The 20,483-nt window shown below is 37.6% G+C and overlaps 1 protein-coding gene across 6 annotated transcripts in view; it reads left to right on the top strand.

The window, feature by feature from the left end:
- LOC115220678 (stress-activated protein kinase JNK) overlaps window positions 1-20,483 on the top strand; it is a 154,117-nt gene that overhangs the window by 93,133 nt on the left and 40,501 nt on the right. For all 6 annotated transcript variants that reach the window (XR_003882587.2, XR_005002607.1, XM_029790794.2 and 3 more), the window contains 3 exons: window positions 7,601-7,730; window positions 16,705-16,763; window positions 19,550-19,688. Coding sequence is in view for 4 of the 6 variants with exons in the window: in XM_029790794.2 (XP_029646654.1) it covers window positions 7,601-7,730; window positions 16,705-16,763; window positions 19,550-19,688 (328 nt within the window). In the remaining 2 variants the exon portion in view is untranslated. The remainder of the gene's footprint in view (window positions 1-7,600; window positions 7,731-16,704; window positions 16,764-19,549; window positions 19,689-20,483) is intronic.

The raw sequence follows: 20,483 nt of genomic DNA, 5'->3' as shown, positions 1-20,483 counted from the left end.
TAATAATAATAATAATAATAATAGTAGTAGTAATAATAATCCTTTCTGCTATTGGCACAAGGCCTGATATTTTGGGGAAGGGGGCCAGTCAATTAAATCAACCCCAGTACACAACTGGTAATTAATTTATTGAAAGGTTGAAAGACAAAGTCATCCATGGCAGAATTTGAACTCAGAGCGTAGCGGCAGATGAAATACTGCTAAGCATTTTGCCCAGCATGCTAACGATTCTGCCAACTCACCACCTTTATTATAATAATAATTATAATAATGGTTTCACATTTTGGCACAAGGCCAGGGAGAGATAAGTCAATTACATCAACCCCAGTGTTCAACTGGTACTTATTTTATCAGCCCCGAAAGGATGAAAGGCAAAGTCAACCTTGGCAGAATTTGAACTCAGAACATAAGGATGGACAAAATACCACAAAGCATTTTGCCCAGCATGCTAACGATTTTGCCAGCTCGCAGCCTTTTTCTTTTAAATTTTTAGCACAAGGCCAGAAAAGTAATAATAATCCTTTCTACTAAAGGCACAAGACCTGATATTTTGGGGGAGGGGACCAGTTCATCAACCACAGTGTTTCACTGGTACTTGATTTGGTCAAACTCCAGTGTTTGACTGGAGCAAAAAAAAATAGTGCAATAGGTGTAAAACAACATGTGTTCTTTCACTTGTTAAAGTCATTTGACTGCAGCCATGCTGGAGCACCGCCTTTAGTCAAGCAAATCAACCCCAGGACTTAATCTTTGTAAACCTAGTACTTATTCTATCGGTCTCTTTTGCCGAACTGCTAAGTTACGGGGACGTAAACACACCGGCATTGGTTGTCAAGCGATGTTGGGGGGACAAACAAGGAGACACACACACACACACACATATATACATACGATGGGCTTCTTTCAGTTTCCATCTACCAAATCCACTCACAAGGTTTTGGTCGGCCCGAGGCTATAGTAGAAGACACTCACCCAAGGTGCCATGCAGTAGGACTGAACCCAGAACCATGTGGCTGGTTAGCAAACTACTTACCACACAGTAGTAAACGAATATGAAAATAAAAAATGCACACTGGCGAATGGGGGGACAAGGGAGAGGACTCGGAAAATTCACATTGGGAATGTTCCAAGTTCTCTCACCACTTCCCTGTTCGGTGGCAAATTTTTTTTTCTTCATATTCGTTTACTACACATTATTTTACACCTAGTACACTACTTTATTTTCAATTTTTGTGACGGCGGGTGCGGACTCAGATAATTCACACAATCCAGTAACCCCACTTGACACCCAGTCACAAAAATGAAAGAAAAATAGTGTAATAGGTGTAAAACAACATGCAGTAAACAAATATGAATGTTCCAAGTCCTCACCCCGACCCCCGTTCACCAGCATGCATTTTTTTTTCAAATTCATTTACTACATGTTGTTTTATACCTATTACACTTTTTTTTTTTTTTTTACGTTTTTGCTCAGGTCAAACACTGGAGTTTGACCCTTAATTTATCGACCCTGAAAGGATGAAAGGTAAAGTTGACCTCAGCAGCATTGGCCCTCAGAATGTAAAGACTGTCGAAATGCTGCCAAGCATTTGTCCAGCATAATTATAATTCTTTGTAATTTGGCACAAGACCAATAATTTTGAGGAGTAAATCAGTTACATCAATCCTCATGTTTGACTGGTACTTTATTTTATCAGCCCCAAAAGGATGAAAGGCACATTTGTCTTTTAGCCAGTGAAAATATGCATTTACATATTTATAGGGTATGGCTTTCTGGGTAAGAAGTTTGCTTCCCAATCATGTGATTTTGGGGTTCAGTTCACTGCATGGGACCTTGAGCAAGTGCCTGCTACTTTAGTCAGCCGTGGGCCAACAAAAGCCTTGTGAGTAGATTTGGTAGACACAGACAAAAGGAAGTCCCTCACACAACCACGCACTGTGCTTTTGTGTGTGTGTGTGTGTTTGTGACTCTTTCTCCTGGCATAGCACAACAGTTGTAAACGAGCATCACTGTCATACAAACACTGTTGTTTGTTTTCGATCTTTGATCAAACCACGTCTGCTTATAAGGAAATATTTTCTTACTTGCAAACCAATAAGTGTTGGTAGCAGGGAAAGCATCCAGCCATATAAAATTGGACATTAAAATAGTAAAATGAAGAATCATAATAATGCTTTCCTTATTAGAATAATGATCATAACAATAATAATTGTTTTTAACATAGGCATAAGGCCAGAAATTTGTGAAGTGGCAAGTCAATTAAATCAACCTCATTGCTTAATTAGTGCAGTTTCTTTCAAAATATTAAGGTAGCATATACAGACCCTCAAAAATCTACTTGAAGGATTTTTCCACCTTGCATATGCCATCTGTTTACATTACATACTGAAATCAGTATGTTCATTCTCTCTTATGTTGATCTCTTCACCTTCACTGCTTCAGCAGTTTCTGCTCAGACTTTCTTGTGATTGAATATTGAACACCCAGTGAACCATTCTTAATTCATCCCTCTCCAGTTCTTACTCAATTCCAAATCAACCCTAACTGGGCTGACCTACAATAAAAAATGTTCCCATTGTGACTGTTTTATATCTTATCTTCAGATACAGTGTATTTACAACTGCATTAATTAATATGTTCTTTGTTTTTAAGACAATGTTTGTAATATGACTGCTATTTCTTGCATCTTGAGTGACCACATAGATTCTCTCCTCATGGTCTGTATTCCTTTGCAGTCAGTGTATATGGTGTGCATTGCAATTACTTCACTGGCATTATAGCATTATACTTTCAACAACCTTTATATCAGCTACCTTTTATACAAAGCAAACTGTTTGTTACCAAATGAGGAAACAGTCTTCTCAACTTTTATATCATTCATCCCCGGTCACTTTATTGTTGCTAGTACTTTTTGTATGACTAATTGCACACATTATCTGGATATCACACCTTACTTGTTACTTCTAGATAACTATTTGAGCACTTTGTGATTTTCATTCTGTTACTGCAGCTTCTTAATTTCTCCATTATATTTACTGCAGCTGATACTGTTCTTTGTATATCTGCCACAAATCTCACTGCACTCACGTGCTCATGGTGTGCACTAAATACAGGTTATTGAACTCCTACTTATTTCCTCCCTACAGATTAATTAAGGCCTAATCCTAAGTGCTACGTGATTTTGGTTTTACCTTTAAACTTTGCAGCAGTTTTCTTCCTGCTATATTAGTCATTAGGCTATTTGATTCTTCTGAAATTTATGTTTGTTTCCACCGCTTTCCAATAAATTCTATTGTACAATGGTCATCAACATCCAATAGTTTCCAAGACCATCTCCTTCTGAACTCATCTATAACAAAGAAGAGGGGATAGATAGAACCTACTTGTACATTAAGTTTATCATGTTCACTACCAATCCTACTCTTTTCTGTCTTTTTAGCACTTTCATATATATAAAGTTTTCATTAACCATTGATTTAAGCCTAGCTTTCATATTTGCCCCATCAAATAACAGAGATTGGGATCCTTTGGAAAGCCTTCTTTTGGTCAAAACATACAAAGTAGAGTTAGTTTTTGTTTGCAAAGATTTATTTCTCAGAAATTTTGCATCATTAGTTCCATATCATAGTACCAATGCCAAATTACTTGGTTTGTATTCTTTTGCACTCAGCCTCTCTGTCTCATCTCTTACCACTTTTATAAATTTCATTCATCAACCTGTGACCTCTGTAACTTCACTCTTGTACACAAATCTTGTTTACCTCTGTATAATTTCTCTAAAACTACTTTGGAGATGTAGAAAATAGATATTCATGACTATGTGACAAAACACAGGCTGCTGTTTAACAGAAATCTATTTTATTCTCTAGAAAATGGGATGGTTGTCTCTAGTCTAAATGGAAAAATAGAAATAATGTTGTAATAGTAAAAAGGCTTCTGATTCAATCTTATGAAATGATCATTATCATCATCATTCAACGTCTACCTTCCATGTTGGCATGGGTGGGACTTGGTTAATCAATCTATGTAATCCAAAAAGAGGTTTCAATGTTCATGAAATGACGAGGAAAATTGGATGAAGTTGGAATGTTTCATTATTACAGAACATTCATTGAGCCGAAGTATAAAGCAAGAAAGTCTCTATAATGTGTGTGTGTGTGTGTGTGTGTGTGTGTAGAAGTTTATATAAACAGTATATCTCGATGCAAGTTAGTCTGTAGAAATGGTGTAAGTAGTTCAGAAAACTTAACTCAGTTGATAGCAAACCGCTTATCTCTGTACAAAAGGCACAAATGGAGTGCATTACATACAAGCAAATAGAATTTGCAGAATAGAGAATATATATATATATATCTATACAAATGAGCCTCTATAAATTCTGTGTATATACCTATGTATGTGTGTGTGTCCATGAGTTTATAAGTTTATGAAGTGACAATCCAGCTAATTCATGTTTTCATTATGAAAGCTGGAAACTGAAGAAAATTCATCCAAAATGAAACATTCAAGTAAGAAGTGGTCTCTGACTTGTCTAGAAGGATAGCTATCATTCCTAAGATGAATACCTATCATTCATAGGTTCATCATTTTACATTCGCCTTTGAAACTAGCATGGGTTGCACAGGTCATCATAGTCCAAGCCAGTTCTTGTTTAAACATACTGACCTTCTTACTTGAATGTATCATTTTGGTATGTCTTCCCTTTGATGCACTTACTTTTCCCAGCCACTTTATAGTGTGTATTGAGTGCATTTTAATGTGGCACCAAAACTGAAGAGGTTGTCTTTGTCCTCTGCAAGACTAAAGAGTTCTCACTACTTAGCATTACTTCCATTCATTCAAGAGAGTCGTGTTGTGTTGAATGAGAGAGTGATGTCAGAGAGAACCAAAGTGTGAGGGTGAAAGAGGAGAGTGTATGATGGGAGAAACAGTGATAGAGATGAGAGGGTGGTGGCTGAGGAGAGGAACAGAAGAGAGACTTTGACGGCAGATTCATGTTCTTTTTTGGTAAAGGATATTGAGTATAAAAACAGCACAAGCAGTATGAGGGCAAAGAGAGATTGATAGGAAGGAATAGTGGAGTTGTTGGAAGACAATGCATGAGAGAGGAGCAATGATAAGATAACGATAGCTATGAGTGACCCAGAACAAGGAGAGTCATTTGGTTAAGCAATACAGAAGAATGATGGTAGGGGGTTCTCAATACGGACACACCTTATGCCATATCCTATTATACAAGTGACCTGGTGCAGTAAATTGGAGAGAGGATAAGTGATAGGTGAAAGAATACTGAGGGAAAGGGGGTAGTAGATAGACTAAACAGGAACATAATGAAGAAGAGATCCAAATGTTGATCTTCTGTACATCCACCTTTCATCACCTTCACCATTTTAATGTCCATTTTGACATTCTTGAACAGGTGGGTGGATATTTTACAGCACTGTATGCCTTCATTCATTACAATCCCTTTATCTCTTTCATTTTTCTTGTAATTAGTCTTTGCTACTTCACCAGATGTCTTCTTAGAATTCTCTCTTCCACATATTCCATCAAATATCTTCCTAGAATTCTCTCTTCCACATGTTTCACCAAATGTCTTCCTAGAATTCTCTCCTCCACATGCTCAGCATTCTTTTATACACCTAAATGCATCACATACCTGTACCAGCACAGTCTTCTCTCTTACATCTGATTCCTCCTAACCAGTTTTTCTCTCAGCTCATTTGTTCTGTCATTCATGCACAGTAATGTTACACATCCATTGAAGTATACTCACTTCATATCTCTCTAGTTTCTGCAAATCTTTTCCATTCAGGCTCACATTTCACCACCATGCAACATCATACTGTGTACACAAGCATCACACAATCTCCCCTTTACTCAAAGAAAGAATTCCATTGTTGCTTGTAGAGATAATAGCACCCTGTACTTTGACTAATCTGCTGTCAGAACACTCACCTCTTCTGTTAATTAAGTTATTTAGGTAACAAAACCTATTAAATAGTTGCAGAGAGAGACCTTTTTAGACATTTGAAAAATCTATTTCCCATGTACTCTTACTACCTACTACTTGTTCTCTATTGCATACAAAGTCTCCCTTCTGTGTTAACCTGTTCTGGTCTCTCTTCACATCTTTTCTGCCACATCAGTTTTCCTGGTGCTATCAGGACCTCATCTTCTTTCATTCTTACTAAGTTTTGAATCCATGCCTAGAGTTCCTCTCTTGATATTCTATAGATTCACCTGTAAGAATTAGGCCATCAGCTTCATTGCGTGCTCACAGGCAGTCAATTTTAAATTCCTCTGTTATGGCCTGGAGGACTAATAAACTATCATAAACAAGAAGGGAATTAGACTTGAACCCTCGTGAAGCTTTATGTAATAACTAAATCGGTCATTGAACTCATAACTAATTCTCACTTTGCTAACCGCACTCCTCAAGCCATTCTAGCTACCACCCTAAGTTTCTATAGTGACTATCAGTTGCATACTTTGGAACCATGTCAATGACCTACTGTAATTCAACGAATGCTAGACACAGGGACTCACTCCATCTACAGTTGTCTCACTTTAAAAAGGGCATCAGTAGTACCATTTCCTGATACAGAATCAGAGTGCATTGCTTTCCCATCAGTTGCATTTTAACATTTCACATTAATTGGTTGGTAATTAAAAATCCATTCCATCTGTCTTATAAAATGATGTGCAACCAAATCATGAAGTAATTACTGCATAGTAGCACCTTTCTACAAGAACTGGTATATCAAACAGCACTGACTTATTTTGATGTTTTTTCCATCTCCATGAAACTTAATTGCTTTCTTTACACTGAAATTTATAGCTGCACATCTGCTGGCTCTCAGGTGCCAAAACTCACCCTATCCCATCTAGTTGAATGCCTCTTCATTCTCATTGTCACTTAGACTAATGTCATTTCAAACTCTTCCAGCAATCATCATTCACATCTGTTTTTCATTCTGGCACAAGTTAGGCAGTTTGACTGCAGCTGATAACCCAGAGACCTGCACCAGACTCCATTCATCTGTTTTGACTTGGTTTCTATAGCTCTTCCTAACATCAACCACTCTACAGAGCGTACTGGGTGTCTATTACATGTCACCAACACTGGCCATGGCCACAGTTTCACTTAGCATGACAGGTTTTCTCAAGATCAGCAAGTCGTCTCTAAACACGCCAAATTATTGTTTGAACCACTTTGTTTCTCTTTATCCAGCTCATTGTAATAATAATAAAATGTCTGAAGAGAGGTTTTAGAAGAGAAATTCTTTCTGCAAGTTTCCATGAATGATTTTGCCAAGAAAGTATTTCAAAAAATAATTTTAAGATGATGATTGTATGAATTCCTTGTATATTTTATCTTTATCTTTCTACTTGTTTGGTCACAATATTTCCCTCTTCATATTCTTGTGGAGGGAGGTGGGATATGTCACCCATGATGCCGAACTTCCTGGTGTGAATTAACAGATATAATTACTAAAAATACTGTACAAATGAATCCAAAGACCCTATCTTCAGCAGAGTTACATTTGTAATAAAAAAAAATGATGATTTTTTTTTTTTCTTTTTCTCTTTAAACAGTGCTGCCATTGACAATGTGAAACAAATAAGTGTTGCAATCAAGAAGCTAAGTAGGCCATTCCAAAATGTCACACATGCTAAACGGGCCTATCGAGAGTTTGTCCTTATGAAACTAGTTAATCACAAAAATGTAAGTATAAAACTTCTCATTTGGTTTGTGTTTCAAGAATTAAAGAATATTCATGTTTTAAAACCTCTTTTTCATCATCTTTTTGATAATATCCCAAGGTCTCTTGCCAACCTGCATGAGACCTCAGGATAGAGTGAGAGTGAGATGGTTGGATAACATCTGTAGCTTTGGTTGGTCTAACTTGGAAATTCAGCTGGAATATTTGCTAATGGTTACTTGAAATGGGACCCTTTGGAGGGTGTATCTCAGAACTCTGTCCCCCCAACCATCACAGGAATAATTGGCTAAGAAGATGGGTGGATCTTTTCATATATTTTTCATATACTTGGGTAGTCACTAGTTGTATGAGCACAGATTTTTAACACAGTGAGAATCCTCTAAATGGTTTTAGGTCTTAATGTAGGCTTGTTATTCAAGAACTTTGATTCAATTCTGTGCATGTGCTGTTGAGACACAGGAACCCAGTTAACTCATTTTTGATAGTGAGTACTTTCGTAAGATGTAGTACCCTCATTTTATTTTTACTGACCATAGTTATAGCATGTTACATCAACAGCAAAAATTTAATCAGCACAGTGTGAGTTAAAATAATTCTTGTTCTAGAAATAATAGCAAATGTTTTAGAAGAGCAAGTTGGCTGCTACAATAACAACTACATAAATGTCCTCTTCTTTCCAGTGATGAATTGGTATATCCAGAGGAGACAAGTATTGGCACCAGTTTTCACCAATCACTGCTATTTAACAATACCTCTTTAAAAATTTCAGTGGTTTGTTGTAGAGCTTAGGTGTGAAACATTATTAAATGGTCTACTATGTTTAGATTGTATTGTTGAAATGAGGTGAAGGCAGATGTTCCATTGCAGTATCAGCAAATTCAAAAGTTTATGTTGAGGTCCCATCACTGATTTGTATGTTTTTGCATGCACTGATTTTGAGCAAGCAATGGCTTTCTTTATCCTATCAGGAAACATTTTCCAAGGATTAATATAATATAAATTTACTAGAGAGATTTCAAGGGCTAGTGTTTAGCTCTGATTTTATGGTTTTAAGCAGATAGATAAATCTCCTCTTAGATAGGGTACTTGTATATTTGGCAGGTAACATTAACGAAAAATCCAGTGACTACATTAACGTATAGAATTAAAATAAACAAAGAGTAACAGTGAATTTGATCCCAAAGACCTCCTAAGAACTTGTAGAATAATGCCATATCCGCTCAGCCATTCAACTTCTTTAGAGCTAAACAATTTAATAACCTTCCAAACTAACTCGTAATTCCAGCACTCTCAAATTATTCATAGTTTGACTTCACTTGGGACTACATTTCACATTCATAATGAAACCATCTTGTCTGGGTAGTCAGGATTTGTTGTATGTTGGTTCTCTTCACTGCCTTTTTTGGGTTTTTTTTTAATGTTAAGTGGAGATGAGATTAATGGTTATCAGAGACAAATAAGTTGACCTAATCAGTATGCAATGGCTGATTTCTAAGGCCTCATGCATCAAGCACAGATTTTAGGGCCTAGGCAGCTATGTGAAAATGTCATTGGATTAGATCTCTTCAGTTGGCTGCTACTGCACTCTTGTGAGATCAGTCCTGTGAGGTACCCTTCTTCAAACCTCAACTAGGAGTCAGTAAGCCCCTGGTAAGCCAAGGCTAAATTATAGGTTCCATTCCCAGTTAATTGATTTCATTTTTTTCAAGATCAGTCAGCATTATCCAGGGTCAATAGTGCTCTGAATTGGAGAAAACTTTAGAGCATCTGACAGGATGCTATACAGTACCTGTTAGGGCTCTTTGTATCTGGGTTCAAATCTTGCTGTTGCCTGCTACTTTGTTGGTAGACTTAATCTGTCACGTGGTTTAACACCACCATCTGGTCCTTGAGTACCTTTAGCCAAGCTCCCTGTTTTGCAAGCATTCAGGTCAGGTCTTGAATCTCAGAACAACTCCTTTTTCTACCTTCTCTCAGTCTTGGAAGCCCTGAAGAGGATTATGGGCATTGCCCCTCCTTTTGACTAAACAATTAAAAAAAAAGAAAAAACTTATTACAATTTCTGGCCCCTTCTCTGGTGACCCAACATCCAGTTCAGGATTATGTAAAATTTTCAGCTTTCAGACTTGAGAATTTGTAAAATCTTCTTCAGTTTATCATCTAAATTTGGGTTTCCCAACCATTTTCTCATCTGTAGACCCCTTTGATTACTATTTTATCCTGGTGGATCCCCATAGCCATTCGCTGGTTTAAAAACTAGTTTTATAGAAGCTTCTTTCAAAATTCCTCTTTTGTTTTTCACACATTAACTTGTTGTGTAGGCTGAACTGTGTAAAATGTTAAAGAAAGAAACCTATGTTATTTGCAATGCACACCAAAAGCAAATATTCTTCTAGGGACCTTAAAATACTGTGGTGTGGATTCCCAATTTACTATTTTGCTGTGTGGACCCCAAAAAAATCTTATATGAACCCTGGTTGAGAACCATTTATACAAATAATCTCTCTCTCTCTCTGCATTGATTTGCCCACCACCAAAGCCACACTACCCTTACGGTCACCATTACCCTCATTACCAGTGGACTTTGACAGTGTTTCCTTCTGTGCCTATTCATTTATTTCATAATCTGCCTGACCTTGTTTGGCCAGTGTCAATCATCCATGCGGGGTCGGTCCAGTCCCAGTCGTCCAATCCATCCCCGCTATAGCTTGTCCTGCTGGCTGCTTGCTTATTAACATCACAATCACCTCCACTAACACTTATTACTACTATACAATACAGAAATTACCACTACTACTACTACTACTGTTGCTGCTGCTTTAAAATACAGAAATCATTAGCATGATTATTATTATCATCATCATTAATTACTACTACCACAACCATCACCACTACTAATACTGATATAAAATACAGAAACCTTTAAGCATGGTTATTATTACTACTATTACTTTAACTACTAGTTGCACTACTACTAACTACTGTTACGCCTGTGTTACTATTTGATATTATAACTATCACTGTTGTTGTATCATCACTACCACCACCACCACCACCATCATCATCATCATCATTATTATACTGCAGCTATTGATTTGAGGCAGGCATGATTTCCATTGGAGAGCAGGAGAGTTAGGTGAAAGCTGCAGTGTGTATGTATAATACTGTGAAATCTGGTTTTATTTACAGAGTACGAAATAGCGATATAGTGGTGGTGGTGGTAGTGGTATTGGTGCCACAGTTTGTAGCCAGTGGTAGTGGGAGTAGAAATGGTTGTGGTAGTAGCAAATTTGTAGTGTCAGAGGTAGGTGATGTTGGTGACGATGGTAGCATTATCATCATCAGTAGTAGTAGTAGTTGTTGTTGTTGTTTTTGGCGTGGCAGTCTGAGTTCTTCGACATTGGTATTGACTGCTAACTAGTCCAGAAGATATTGATCTATTTTTTTATATTATTATTATTATTATCATTTATCTTTTATTTAGTTGTTTGTTTCATTTATATTGTAATTTATGTGTTAAATATGATTTATTTCACATAAGGGATAGACAGACCCTGAAAAGTCAGTCCCTTCCCCATCTCTTTCTCTCCCTCCCTCCCCATACACACACAATCATCATGGTCTTTTAATGTCCACTTTTCCATGCTCACATGGGTCAGATGGAATTTGTTGAGGTGGTTTCTCTACACCTGGATGCCTTTCCTGTTGCCAACCCCCACCCGTTTCCAAATAAGACAGTGTTTCCTGATAACCAGATATGTTTACACAGAAGATAGGAAAGGAAAGACACCTCATGCATGACAGTGACACTTGTTTACGACTAACATGCAATTTTAAGACAAAAGAACTGTAACATACTCACTCACACACACACCAGGCTTCTTTTAGTTTCCATCCATCAAATGGACTCACAAAGCTTTGGTCAGCCCAGGACTTTAGGAGAAAACACTTGCCCAGGGTGCAAGTGAACATGCGTGTGTATGTATGTGTGTGTGTGTATGCACATGTGCATCTATAATGTAATACAGATGCACACACATATAAGTGAAAGTGCATGGCCTGGTGATTAAGGTGTTGTGTTACCAATCACAAGGTTGGAGGTTCAATTCTTGGGCTGGACTACATATAGTGTCCTTGAGCAAAAACACTTCATTTAACAATGCTCCAATCTGTTTAGGTGAAAGCAAGTACCAGTTATAACTAGGAGATTAATTCTGCAATGGACTGATTTCCCGTTCAGTGGAGAGTCATGTTCTTTTGGTTACCTAAATGTCACAGACAGGACGTTAAGATCTGCCCTAATTGGGCTTAGGCACAAGAAAGACAAAAATAGTGATATATATATATATATATAAAGCACATACACACTGGTATTCTAAGAACCCAAATGTATTTATGTGTATACAGGTACATCTATGTACACATATATATATTTAAGTGCATCTGTATATTGTCTCTCTATCATGCTTCAGCCTCTCAACACCTGACATAAAACCACTGCCCCCTCTGAAATACTTCATCTCCCCACTTAGTCAAGGGGTTTTTTTTCCTGTTCATTCTTGTCTTGCAAGTTACTTGATGATGTCTCTGGTGCCACTAGCACCGACAAAGCATGCAGTACATGCGGCAAAGTAGTTGATGTTAAGAAATGCACCCAATCATAGAAACCGAGCCAAAGCTGGCATTGGAGTTTGATGTAGCCATACAGGCTTACTAGATTCTTTCAAACTGTCTCACCATGCATGGAAAATGGGTATTAAATGATGATGAATGTTTATTTATATATTTTTTTGTGTACTGGTTTCAGTAGAATAGCAGTTTTGATGTGGAACCATGTTCTGAGCAGAATGCAAATTGCTCTATCATTTTGATAATTAATTAGGAATCCTTTAATTTTTATGTTTCACAAATGGTACGGGTGTAGTCTGGATAGACACTGCCTACCATGCTTCTCTGCATATACACATTGTTTTAATGTCCACTTTTCCACACTTGCATGGTCGGACAGATGATATTGAGGCAGATTTTCTACAGTCAGGTGCACTTCCAGTTTCCAACCCTTACTTGTTTTCCCATGTCCAGACATATTTTTGCAGGATATTGGAAATGAATGACATTTATTTACTACAATCACACAATGTCAAGATAACACACACACACACGCACACACCTATACAATGGGCTACTATCCATTTCTATTCCAGCAAATCCATTCTCAATGCTTTGGTTGGCCCAGAGTTATAATAGAAGAACTAAACCCGACACCTTGTGGTTGGGGAGCAAACTTCTTAACCACACAGTCATACATATATAGGCACAAATATGGCTGTGTGGTAAGAATTTTGCTTCCCAACCACATGGTTCCATGTTCAGTCCCACTGCATGGCGCCTTGGGCAAATGTCTTCAACTATAGCCTGGGCCGATCAAAGCCTTGTGAGTGGATTTGGTTGACGGAAACTAAATATATGTGTGTGTGAGTGTGTATCTTTGTATCTGCGTTTATCCCCCACCACTGCTTTGACAACCCGTGTTGGTGGGTTTACATCCCTATAATTTAGTGGTTCAGCAAAAGAGACCAATAGAATAAGCACCAAGTTTACAAGAAATTATTTTTTGTAAACCTGGTACTTACTCTATTCCAAGAACTGGGGTCAATTCATTCGACTAAAATTCTTCAAGGCGATGCCCCAGCATGACCACAGACCGAAACAAGTAAAAAAAATATATAGTCTCAAGCCTGGTTCAGGAGCCGACTTTGCAGCTGTGTGGTTCTGATTTTTATTCCACTGCAGAGTACATTGGATAAGATGCCTGTCATACACTACTGTGGAGTTGACCATTACCATGTGAGTGGAATTTGGAAGGTGGAAACTATACAGAATCCTGTTAAATAGATATATAGGAATATGTGTGTGTGTGTCTGTGTCTGCATTTATGTTTATCCTGGTCCAAAAGCTGATATTTGTGTTATGTTGTGTCGAGTATCTTAGAATTTCAAAATGTCAATTACCAGACTGAAGTAAGTTTGGGGGTCAACGTGATTGGCTAATTTAACAGTGGTCACTGTCTGTTTGTTGGTGTGTTGTTTGTTGGTTGTTTATTTTTATGTCTGTTTTTTACAATGTTAGCATGGGTTAAAAGAATACTTTATTGAGGCATTATTTTATAGCAAGGCGGCAAGCTGGCAGAAACGTTAGCATGCCAGGCAAAATGCTTAGCAGTGTTTCGTCTGTCTTTGCGTTCTGAGTTCAAATTCCCAACCACATGGCTATGTGTTCAATCCCACTATGTCTTCTACTGTAGCCTCAAGCTGACAAAATCCTTATGAGTGGATTTGGTGGACAAAAACTGAAAGACTGTTGTATGTATATACGTATGTGCATGTCTCGTAGTCTTGACATTGTGTAACACTTGTAGAACAAGTGTCACTGTGTCCTTTGTTTCCAGTCATCTTTGAAAATATATCCAGTCATTGAAAATCTACCTCAACAAGTTCCATCAACCCCATGCAAACATAGAAAAGTGGATGTTAAAACAATAATGTAATGCATATCTTTACACTCTATAGTTTACACCTGACACAGTGTTTGACCCTCAGAGCCAATGTTATAACTTTTCTATCTTCACTTGATGGGATGTTTATCATCATCATCATCATCATTTAGCGTCCGCTTTCCATGCTAGCATGGGTTGGACGGTTCAACTGGGGTCTGAGAAGCCAGAAGGCTGCATCAGGCCCAGTCTGATCTGGCAGTGTTTCTACGGCTGGATGCCCTTCCTAACGCCAACCACTCCATGAGTGTAGTGGGTGCTTTTTATGTGCCACCCGCACAGGTGCCACAGAGCTGGCAAACGGCCACGAACGGATGGTGCTTTTACGTGCCACCAGCACGGGGGCCAGGCGAGGCTGGCAACGGACATATGTAAATACATAATGTTTTTGTGTGCTTCTATATATCTTCCTCATTTTAAATTTACTTTTCTGTGCTGGTATCTGTGTAATGTCCCATCACTTGTCACCATCCTTTGTGATCTGAGATGTACTCTCAACCTCCATGAGGTTTGTCGATTAAAGTAAAAGAGCACCCTCTACTCAGTATCACTTTTTCATCAGTCCTTGTTCTCTTAGTCAAGTTGCTTTTGCTATGGCTTGCAGAATTCACAGCCACTCTCTTTATTCTTCATTTTTGCCTATTATATATTTGTGTTTATATGTCAGGTCACTCCTGAATGCTACTGGTAACATGTAACCCAGTACAACCTGTTACATGTCCGGATCACCGATGACTAAATCAGCAATCCTACCAAGCTTGTTTGGTGAGGAGGATGATTATTGGATATCCTGCAGGATAAAAAAAAAAAAAACTTGTCTATGGGTGGAGGAACTCATATGAGTCAATGGCCATCCAATAGCACGTACATATCTATGTTACAGTCAGGTCAGGTTTCCTTGATTTTTTTTTTTTTTGCCTGCTACTAGCTACTATGTACCCCAGTAATACCTGCCACATGAAGATAGATGGAGATTGTCAGCCTTGGAAGGTAGTCCATTTACAACAAGGAAAACTCTGACTCCAAACCTCTGCTGTGTTGCAGTGATACCCAGGCATGAGAAGGATTCAAGGAAAAATCTGGAGTTGGAGCCCCTAAGGCAGTTTGTCATTCATTATAACTTTGTCCTGGTAGCTCCTGCAACAGCACTTCTGCCAAACTGTTACAGCTCTGCTATTCCTTTGGACCCAGCAGTGTTGTAGAGAAAGGGGACATGCTGCATGAGCAACATCCTATCCCCCATAACACATTGCCCTGGCTTGTATGTTGTATGTATATTTGTGTTTTGTGTATATAAGTGAAAGCTTAATCCATTTAAATCAGTGTTTCTCAATCATTTTTTACCTATGGACCCCTTTAATTCGTATTTTACTCCAGTGGAACCTCGTAGCCATTCAGTGTTTAAAAAATCCTATTTTTATTATTAAATAAATATTATTAGGAATTGTATTAAAAAAGATTAAAATATTTGGTGTATTGTAAAAATATAAGCAATTTATTGCACATTAATTCTCACAACAAAATGTTATATGGATTCCCAAGGGCCATATGACCCTAGTTGAGAACCACTGATTTAAATGATCATGACCCCCCATCACCTTTCACATCGCTACAGTTCTTCACAGTGACTCTGCTTTTTACTGCATAATACTGCAGTCCTTGTGAACTGTTGGTACAAAGTGTTTAGTAGTTTTCTGCTACTTTCCTGTATTGGCAATGTGCCCTGTGCCAATACTTCCCAAACTTATTCTGTCACAGAATCCTTATAGAATATTTCCAAAAAATCTCAGAACCCATTCCTGTATTTTACAAACAAACCCCACCATTTTTAAGTTTCATAAAACATTAACCGAAGCAAAAATTATTTTGGCGAGAGTGTATATTTCTCTAAAAACATCATATAACATGACTCTTGTGAAAATGTGGAAGAGTATTTAATTTATCTGATTTGTAAAATACATTTTTCATTAAAATTTCATTAAAGCACACCTCATCTTGCAGGATCCCAGAATTCTTTCAGGGTACCCACCTAGAGAAACTCTGTTCTGTGGCAACAGGAAACATTATGATATAGCAATGTATTTAAACACATGTGAATTTTGTATGAATTAGGAAATGGAAGCGACTGAAATTTTTTGTGAATTGGATTATAAGCCTTCACCATTTATTAGCTATAGAAAATAGTATAATTTTAGGTTGTATAAACCTCTGTAACAGGAAAAAATGGGCATTTGTACGCATGGGAATCAAACTGCCTGTTTTTTTTTCTCTTATGTAAGCTTATATACCTTAATATTAGACCATTTTCTATAGGCATGATACAGCGAAGGCTTATAATTCTGTTAACAAAATATGTTTAAAACTTCATTTCTATCTTTCTATCCAATATTCTTAATATATATTTCATTTGTTTCTGTTTTCAGATTATAGGTCTCTTAAATGCATTCACACCACAGAAAACTTTAGAGGATTTTCAAGATGTGTGAGTAGATCTTTTCTTCATTTGCTTTGTTTCAGTTTTGTTGCTTTTGAGGATATCCTCCTCTTCTCCCTCCTCTTCATCCTCCTCCTCCTTTGTTTCTATTGATTTATTAGAATATTTCTGACCTGCCAAACTTTACTGTTTTTTCTCTGTCTGTGTAACTGGAATTCAGTAATAATTTTGTGTGATGCTAAATAGCATGGAAAATTTATATATTTTTAATTCATCTCTCTCTCTCTCTCTCTCTCTCTCTCTCTCTCTCTCTCTCTCTCTCTCTCTCTCTCTCTCTCTCTCTCTCTCCAGCACCACTTTCTCTCTCTCCTCCGCTCTCTCTCTCTCCTCCGCTCCCTCTCTCTCTCACAGTTTACTCTTTGCTTCCTGTTACTTTCATTTACCGTTTATATTATATGCATGTAGGCATGGCCAAGTGGTTAAGAAGTTCACTTCTCGACCATGAAGCTCTGGTTTCAATCCTGCCACATTGTATCATGGGCAAGTGTCTTTTGACATAACTCAGACCAACCCAAACCTTGTGGGTGAAATAAGGTGGGTAGAAACAGTAGAAGCCTGTCAGGTGACCTGTACTCATAACTGAAAGAGCCCAGACTTCTTGATAATTATGATAAGGATACAAGTACTAATAACTCAATAAGTAGAAATACAATAAATGCATTAGAAGCAGAATTACATTAAAATAGCCACCTATGTATCATATGCAATGCATATACACAATTGACAGGTAAGTTGCAGCAGTTTTTCTCTAAGATAAAAATCTTTTATAGAGGTGTTTGAAAACAGAATATATATTGGAAGGAGATGAAAAATCGTCCTGGCAGTTGCTAGTGACAACACCAGATGCATTTCATCCCTCTGGTGTCTTTTCAATGATGTGCAATTGTAGTCACATGTTTAGATGAAATCTGCTATCTTCAATATTTAGGAAATAGTGTACTGGTGTTGCAAATATCCACCAGGCTAAATATAAATTTGGCGTACACAAGTGAAGAAGCATTAAATTAAAATAGCCATCTACATATCATATTTAATACATACACACCATCGACAAACAAGATTGCTCAGTTTTCATCCAAGATAAAAACTCTTATAAATACACTGTGTTAAAAGAAAAACACCAGACCTTGGGACTCATAGAGTGGATAGCAGGAGAATGAAATTCCTGGCAGTTTGCTGTGCTTGAAAAGACATTTGAAGCCAAGTAAAAGCGTGGTTGCCTTTGCATACAGGTTCATCCTCTGCAACCCTCTCCAACTGAGCGTCCCTCTTGTGGACTTGTAAGTGCTGGTGCCATGTAAAGAGCACCCATGTACACTCTGTAAAGTGGTTGGTGTTAAGAAGGGCATCCAGCTGTAGACATGGTACCTGAAGAGCCCTTCAGCTGGTCAGCTCCTGTCAAGCCATATAATCAATGCCTCATGGAAAAACGGATGTTAAATGATGATGTTGATTAGAGGAAAACAAAAGATCATCCTAGCAGCAGCTTTTGGTTGACAACAAATTCTGTCTAAGCATGTAGCTGTGAGTACACAGCCCAAGAAGGCCAAAATGCATCAAGTGTTGTTATATGCTGCTCCTGGGACAACTTTTTTGCCTACCTCCAATACATACATACATACATACACACACACACTTTTTTTCAACAAGGGATGTCCTAAAGAGGTTTTATTTCAGACAAAACCCATGGTATCTTACCTATCAGCAGCATATATATGTTAAATATAAATTGCTTGTTCAGTTTTGAGGTAGGAAAGCAGTGCTCATGATTGATTTCAAACCCTCCAAATTTAGCCCAAATACTTGCAACACAATGGCCTCAACTACAGGTACCCACAAACTAGATGATGGTGGTAAACCGAGCAACAGATTAATTCTACTGTCCAAGTAAGCCACAAAAGGATTTGAACTCTGAATACAAAGACGTAGAACCAATACTATAAGATATCCAATCTGATGCTCTATTGATTATGCCAGTCCACCATCCTTTGAATTAACTCTTTAACTGCTAAATTAAATTTTGATTATTCCAGTAATGATGTTAGATATCAACCAAAAAATAGAATTGGTATTTTCTGCAAATTGAGGTAACGTACCTCAATAAACGTAACATGTAGTCACAGATGTGGCTGTGCAGTAAGAAGTTTGCTTCCCCACCACATGGTTCCAGGTTCAATCCCATTGCATGACACCTTGATCAGGGGCTATAATACAAGACACTTGCCCAAGGTGCCCAGGAATTGAACCTGGGACCATGTGGTTGAGAAGCAAACTTCTTACCACATAGCCACACTTGCATCTACCTTATGTCCAAACTGGCCAAATCCAGCCCCTTACACCTACTCTATGATGTCATTCTAAAAAAATTATTATCACATCGTCGAAACTTTAAAGCTGCAAAATAATGCATGAGAAATTAAAAACACTGTGAATGAATTAGCATCACATCCAACAGAGTAATCTGAATGCTAAAAGGTTATGGATGAAACAAGTCTGATTTCCACAGTAAAAGGGTTAAGAACACAAGAAGTCAGAATAAATATCACCAGGCATTTTGTCCAATGCTTCAATGATTGTGCCATTTCACTATCTTCAATACTCATAATGGAAACTGACAGGGATTTGTTTATATAACTTTATATCTGTCAGGAGCTACTCTTTGGTTACTCTTTATTGTTGATTGTTGTTTATTTATTAACTTTTGTTTACGGTTAGACGCCATCCAGTTATTTCTAATTGTCTCATATTTTCTCCATTTCTGTTCTCTCTCCCAGGTACCTTGTTATGGAACTAATGGATGCAAACCTGTGTCAGGTCATACAGATGGATTTAGATCATGAAAGAATGTCATATCTTCTCTATCAAATGCTATGTGGAATTAAGCATTTGCATTCAGCAGGGATTATCCACAGAGTAAGTAACTGACCATTCCTTGTTACTCACTTCTCTCTACATATTCCACCCGTTGCCCTCTCTAATTTCTTTGCTACGAGTGCAGAAATTTACATTGTGTTCAAAAAAATTTCTCATTCTTTGCAAAGTAAGCGTGTGTTGATGCGAGGAAGCAACACTCAAATTTCTTTAATGAAAACAAATTTGATTTCGTCTTGAAAACCTTGTGCGCACACATTTTTTTTTCTTTTGTATGCTAGTTGTAAAATATATGCAACAGCACAAGCACACGGCTTACAGGCTACACTGATTTCACTCCTTTTCTACACCTCATTACATCTCCCTACATGCACTCCCTAATAACGATATCTTGTTATATATTCCCGATCTCCCAATAACCATATAAAGTTATTTTGGGGACTATTCACTTCCTATACCAACTCATTTACTGAATCACATTCCACTTTTACACTGTTTCATTGGAATGTTTCATAATTTCAAACATTTACACAAATAACAGGGTCTTTTCTTAGGATGGAGATAATTATATTTGACTCTTCTAATAATAATGATTTTTTCCTACTACAGGCACAAGGCATGAAATTTTGTGGGGAGGGGCCTACTCAATTATATCAGTCCCAGTGCTCAACTGGTACTTATTTTATGGACCCCAAAAGGATTAAAGGCAAAACAGCATTTGGGTTCAGAACATAAAGAGTCTGAAGAAATGCCACTTAACATTATTATCAATATGGTAACAATTCTGCCAATGTGCCACCTTAATGATGATAACAGCTTCAAGTTTTATTACATGGC

This window comes from Octopus sinensis, linkage group LG17 (genome assembly GCF_006345805.1).
Source record: "Octopus sinensis linkage group LG17, ASM634580v1, whole genome shotgun sequence".
Classification (NCBI taxonomy): Eukaryota; Metazoa; Mollusca; class Cephalopoda; order Octopoda; family Octopodidae; genus Octopus; species Octopus sinensis.
Note: the sequence above shows the minus strand (reverse complement) of the source record. Positions and strands in the feature narration are given on the sequence as shown.